The sequence below is a fragment of the Pipistrellus kuhlii genome, unplaced genomic scaffold (genome assembly GCF_014108245.1).
Source record: "Pipistrellus kuhlii isolate mPipKuh1 unplaced genomic scaffold, mPipKuh1.p scaffold_m20_p_47, whole genome shotgun sequence".
In the NCBI taxonomy this organism is placed as follows: domain Eukaryota; kingdom Metazoa; phylum Chordata; class Mammalia; order Chiroptera; family Vespertilionidae; genus Pipistrellus; species Pipistrellus kuhlii.
Genome location: NW_023425548.1, coordinates 1,819,112 through 1,825,111, shown reverse-complemented (window position 1 = coordinate 1,825,111; position 6,000 = coordinate 1,819,112). Strand labels below are relative to the sequence as shown.

The 6,000-nt window shown below is 53.3% G+C and overlaps 1 protein-coding gene across 7 annotated transcripts in view; it reads right to left on the bottom strand.

Moving 5' to 3' along the window:
- Positions 1 to 4,523: 4,523 nt before the first annotated feature.
- KCNH2 (potassium voltage-gated channel subfamily H member 2) overlaps positions 4,524 to 6,000 on the bottom strand; it is a 33,301-nt gene continuing 31,824 nt past the window's right edge. For 4 of the 7 annotated variants that reach the window (XM_036412653.2, XM_045572383.1, XM_036412654.2 and 1 more), the window contains one exon: positions 4,524 to 5,074. In XM_036412653.2, the coding sequence (XP_036268546.1) occupies positions 4,925 to 5,074 (150 nt within the window). In that variant the 3' untranslated portion in view covers positions 4,524 to 4,924. The remainder of the gene's footprint in view (positions 5,075 to 6,000) is intronic. The other 3 variants (XR_006739925.1, XR_006739926.1, XR_006739924.1) reach the window with 1 other exon arrangement.

The following is a 6,000-nucleotide window of genomic DNA, read 5'->3' as shown; positions in this document are numbered from 1 at the left end:
TTTTTAAAAAGTAACTATTTTTCTCTTACTGCTTTTAAGATTCTCTCTTTGTCTTTAACACTTGGCATTTTAATTATGATGTGTCTTGGTGTGGTCCTTTTTGGGTTCCTCTTGTTTGGGATTCTCTGCGCTTCCTGGACTTTTCTTTCACCAGGTGGGGTATGTTTTCTGTCATTATTTCTTCAAATTGTTTTTCAATATCCTGATCACTCTCTCTTCTACTTCTGGGAATGGGAATGTTGGTACACTTGAAGTTGTCCCAGAGGCTTTTTATACTATCTTCATATTTTTTTATTCTTTTTGCTCTTCTGATTGGGTGTTTGTGTGTGTGTGTGTGTGTGTGTGTGTGTGTGTTTTGTTGTTGTTGTTGTTGTTTTGCTTCTTCATATTCTAAACCATTTGTTTGATTTTCTGAATCCTCTATTGTTGAATCCCTGTAAATTATTTTTTATTTCAGTTATTATGCTTAATTTCTGACTGGTCCTTTTTCATGTCTTCGACATTCTCATGAAGGTCCTTGAAAGTTTCATGAAGATCCTTGAGTAACCTGATAATCATGATTTTGAACTTTGTATCCAGTAGTTTGCTGTGTTCCATTTCTTTCATTTGAGACATGTTTCTTTGTCTCCTCATTTTGTCTGCTTCCCTGTGTTTGTTTCTATGTATTAGGTAGAGCTGCTATATCTCCTGGAATTGGTAGAGTGTCCATGTGTAGTAGGTGTCCTGTAGGGCCAGTGGCTAAGCCTCTCCAGTCACCTGAGCTGGGCACTCTAAGTGCACCTGTGTGGGCTATGGCACAGTCTTGTAGTTGAGCCTTGATTGCAGTTGGCATCACTAGGAGGAGTTGACCTCTAGGCCAATTGGCTTTGAGGACCAGCTGCAACTACAGTGGAAGAGCTACTGTGCAGGGAAAACCCTTATGGAGAAGGACTTGCTTCAGTGGGACTTCAGTGTTCACTGAGTTTGCCTCATGAGTGTGTTGCTTATGGATGTGTAGAGTTGTAATATAATATGGTCTGAAGCTTTCCATAAGTGCACTGGCTCTAGGGCCTCCAGGGAGGTGCAAAATCAGTCCACTGCCTGGGGCCACCTATCAGGAGCTACAGAGGGATCTGCAGAGGTACTTATTTGGTACTTATATTGGGCTTGGAAATGCCCATGTGAGGACCAGCTGTGATGCAAGGCAGGCCAGTCCTACTACCAGGTCTTATACCTTTTATTAATAGATTTGGGACATGCTGTCACCAGTTGCTGCTTGTTTGAGAGATTTTAGCAAAGTCTGGAGCCTGAACCAGGACCAGCCATTCCATAGGGAAAAGCTGATGCAAATAGCTTGGGTGGTATGGGTGGTATGGGCCTCTTTTGGTTCCTCTTGGATAGGGTGGGTCTCAAGAAATCCTCAGGGCAGAGCAAACAATGTGCTCCAGGCTAATGGAGACTCAAATATGGCTGCCAGTCAGCCCTGTGATGGGGGAGGTCCTGGCACAGGAACAATGACTCCTAAAAGCACCCCTGTCTGGAAGAAAGCCACCCTGGAGTTTCTGCCCCTATGCCAGACAATCCAGTTCCTTCCCATATGTGTCTGGGTCCCCCAAAGCCACCCAGTGCTGGTATTCGAGTAAGTATGTTCACCAGCCCTTTAAATGGAACACCTAGGTCTCCATCCAGCAGGCTCTGTGTCACTCAGTCACATCCAGCTGGTTTTTACAGCCCAAAGTTGCAGAGACTTTTCTCCCCAGCTCTGGAACCATGGGCTGGGGGCTCGTGTCAGGCTGGAACTCCTTGTTCCTCATAGGAAGCCTCCACAGAGACAATTTCCCTCCCAATTAAAAAACTGGCACAGGCAGTTGTCAGACCAGCCCATTCCAGGCCTCCACCCCTCCTACCGGTCTCAGTGTACTTTCTTCTAGGTACAGGAGTTTTGAATGATGATTGTTCTATATTTTAGTTGTCATTTTGATGTGGTTTATTGTCAAGTACCTTTTGATGTTAAGGATGTTACTACTAATCATAACCCAAATGCATTTAGTAAGTTGCTGAGTGCCTACTCTTGGGGAACCACTGTGCATGGCTCTGGTGGGGACAGAGTGCAGCACAGAGGCATGAGCCCCTCAGATCCAGCAGTCCAGTGTCCTGAAAGTGGGGTGAGGAGAGCAGAGGGTGGGGAGGTTGCACAATGGAGCTCCCAGCCCAACTGAAGGGAGCTCCGAGCCTTTCCTAAAGGAGTCCCCTGAGGACTAGCAGGAATTCACCAAGCAAAGGGTGCTACAGGCAAAGGAGCAGAAGTATAAAAGTCTACAGGGGAGAGAAGGTTCTAGAAATCCCAAAACCTTGCAATGATCTCCTAGTCACTGCCCCTTGAACAAGGGAAGCCGTGTGATGGTTCAGACCGCCTGGTTCACTACAGCTCCATTCTCAGAGGCTGTGGGCTCAGGCAGCTTCCTGCGTCCATGGGCGCAGCCTCAGCCTTTGGTTTCAGACAATAGGAACAGTACTGGCCACAAAAGATGTGCTGAGTATCAGTTCCTCCCATTTGTCAATGAAATGTGAGATCTGGGCTGAGTGGGGGCAGGAGTCCAGGTAAGGACAGGTGTGGAGCTTGCACCTGGAGGCGGGTGGTGGCTGAGTCATGGGGCTGGAACACACCACCAGGGCCTCACTCGGTTCCCAAGCCCTTGGTGCACAGGTGGAGTTGGGAGAGGCAGCCTGGTCCTCTCCCTTTGGTTCCAGCCCCCACCCCTGACTGTGTTCTAGCTCTAAGCCCTTCCTGGGTGCTGGCAATCACATGGAACTCCTTCCTTGCCCAACACAGCTCCTCCCCCTCCCACTCCTCCTCCCTGGCCCTTGTGGTTTGGGAGACAGCTCTGGACAACAGCCCCCCAGCAATTTGGTGCTGAACACTACACCACCACCTGGCCCCACCCCATCACCCAAGTTCTTGTGGCTCTGCGAGCCCAGGTCATAGGGGAGACCAGGGAGCAGGCCAGAGATATGGTCACCAGGCTGAGGGCCAGAGTCCTGGGAAGGTGCCCCTCTCTGCTCCCACCAGCCATGTGAGGCCTCCTGCAGTCCTGCCTGTCCAGCCCAAAGACCTCCCTGTCCCAGGGAGGAGGGTGCTGCTTGCATTCATCCATTCATTCGTTCGTTCTACTGAGCATGCTCTGTTCTGGTGGCTGACATTGAACCTCCACCTCACGGGGCTGACAGCCCACATCTCATTGCCTGCAGGCCAGCAGAGGAAACAGCCCATTTGTCTGACCGGAGCTGTCCTAGGATACACAGTGGCTGCACGGTGGGCCCCAGGCAGTGAGTGGAACCCACCTCCTCCTTTCTCTCTTCCTGAGGCCCAGGCATCAGTTGCCTCTTAGACATCCCTTCTCCCAGGCTACTGTCACTCTTTCTGCCTAGCCCACCTCTCTCTGCCACCCCCTCTACCCTGACCCAGAGTCTCATACTCTCCTGTCTCTTTGCCCTGGGCAAGAGAAATTCTTTCCCTCTCTCCTATCAGCCCTGGGCATAGCAAAGACCCCTCCAGGCTGCTCAGAGACCTGGTCCTCCCAGCACCCCCCATCCTAGGCAGTGACAATGGCCAAGTTTGACTTTTATCAAGGTTAACAAAGCCACCTCACAGGATCAGGGTGTGGGACTAGGTGGGCTCTGGAGTCCTTTGGCAGCACCTTTGCCCACCAGCAGAGTTGGCTGATGCACTTGCTCCTCAGGGAGACTGGGTGTCCTTTCGGGACCAGCAGCCCACACACACCTGCCCACCCACACGAGCACATGTGAGGGCACCACCCTTTACTAGCCCCAGGGCATGTCCTGACTTGTCACCCCAATAATGGGAATGAGCCACCCTCTTTCGGCAGCTCATCTGTGATCAAGGATCACAGGTGATCAGGTGATCAAGGAGAGCCCACCTGCAGCCAGACACCAGGGAGCTCTAGTCAGGGCTAAGGAACCAGTGTGTCCACAGGGGAGTTGACATATATGGGACCCATAAGAATCTGGATTAAGGTCAAGATAAGGCCAAGTTGAGGGTTTAGGGGTTATGGGCCAAGACTTGGGCCAAATCCAGTTGCAGGTTACAGTCAGCATGCCTGGGTTTATGAACTGTGTAGAAGACAAGGGCATGGCTGCATTAGTGGTCAGTGTGGGATGGGCTTTGGGAACCAATGCCAGGCAGCAAGGCAACATGACCTGGAGAGGCTGGGCCCAGACCTGCATCCCATTAGGCCTGAATCCATAGGACTGCCTCCCATCAGGACTGCCTCTACATTCTAACAGCTCAGGTGGTACTTTGCTTCGCTGAACCCAGGGCCCCTCGGAGGCAGGAAACCCCAGCATTGACCTGTGTCAGCCCCAGGGATACCCACCCCCGCACATACCCCACACTCAGACAGCAAGGCAGTCCCCACAGGCCCGACATGTGCATTCCTGCAGAGGCCAGTGGGCATGGGCATGTGAACGTGAACACGGGCTACTGCGTGCTGATGCCACCCCCTCCCAGCACCACTGGAGTCAACTCAGGATAATAATTTATTATTCATAGTCATCAGCATCTTCATTAATTATTCATATGATCCTTAATTATTATCCTTAACAATAAGAGCAGTAAATAGCAGAAAAGTCCTTGAGGTGCCTAAGGCCTAGGGCGGGGTGTCTCCAGGCAGTTAGACCAGCTACTGCCCCCAGGGCAGTGGGGGGACCACAGACCCCCGTCCACTACCCAGCACTGCCCCTGCCCCTCCCACTGCAGGAGGAGATGGTCCCAAGAGCTGGGGAGGGGCTGTGCCTTGAGTTCCTCTCCCCTTTGAGTTCCTCTCCCCTTCATGGCCAGGGCCTCCTGGGCAGGGCCTCCGAGGGGAGGGGCCCAGGCCGTGTGCTGAACCCTAGGTGAGCCACGTGTCCACACTGGGCTGCCCTACTAACTGCCTGGGTCTGAGCCGTGTCTGTGCAGGGGCTGGGAGGTGAGGGCACCCAGCTGGCCCGGCAGGGAGAGTCGTCGAGTAGGGCCATCTTGAGGGATCTCTGGGGCCCCCGGGGGGAGCTCCTCACACACCATGAACTGGGAAACCTGCAAAGAACAGAGAGTGTAAGAGGCAAGGACCCCTCAGAGGGGGGAGGAGGGAATGGAGATTCAGTCGAGTGGATAGAGAGGAGGTCAGAGTTTGGAGAGGGTCAGGAGAAGACAGTGACAGAGGACAGGAAGACAGAGGGGGTTGGAGAGGACAAGCTGAAGGGCCAAGACAGGCAGAGCAGCACGGGACTCCAACCACAAGGGCGGCTCTGAGGATGGAGGTAGAGAAATGTACTGGGCAGGAGCCAAACCGGGCAGCTGGGAGCTGTGGGAGCTTCCCTGATAGGGGAGAACTCAAGGCCACAGCTACTCCCCAGGAACGGGGCAGCGGAATCCAAACCAACCCAGGACAAAGGGCCCTGAGTTGGGACAGAAGCTGGGACTAAAAGAGAAACAAGGTTCCTTCCTCCCATCTAGAAAGAACTCAGGGACCAAATGCGGAAGGCCAGGGGCACACGGGCCAGCAGAGGGGTTCCCAGGGGCTGAGGAGTCTGTGTGAGGTCTGCGGGGGAGGCTGTGAAGGGAGGCTGGCACATTTGCTGGCGTGGGCCCTGTGTCTGAAAACAGGAGCTGGCAGCAGAACCCCGGGGGGGTTGGGGGAGGGGAAGATGCCAGAAGAAAGGGCAGATCCCAGGCCGCTCTGGTTAGGAGGCCATTCAGGAGAGGACCATCTTCAGCAGGAGGAGGGAAATGGGGCCAGAACGCTACCCTAGGAACTGGTCAAACCCTCAGGACAACCCTGCAAAGCAGCCAGGGTGGCAGCCACTGGCTGCAACAGTCAGGTCTGGGGGTGCCCTTCACACCAGAGACCTAGGACCCTGTCCCAGGGGCTCGCTGGCACTCAACACCAACTACCAGGCCTTGGGGTCAGTTAGTATCCCCCGAAGACCACTCGTGGTCACCACACGCCTGCGGTGAGCAGA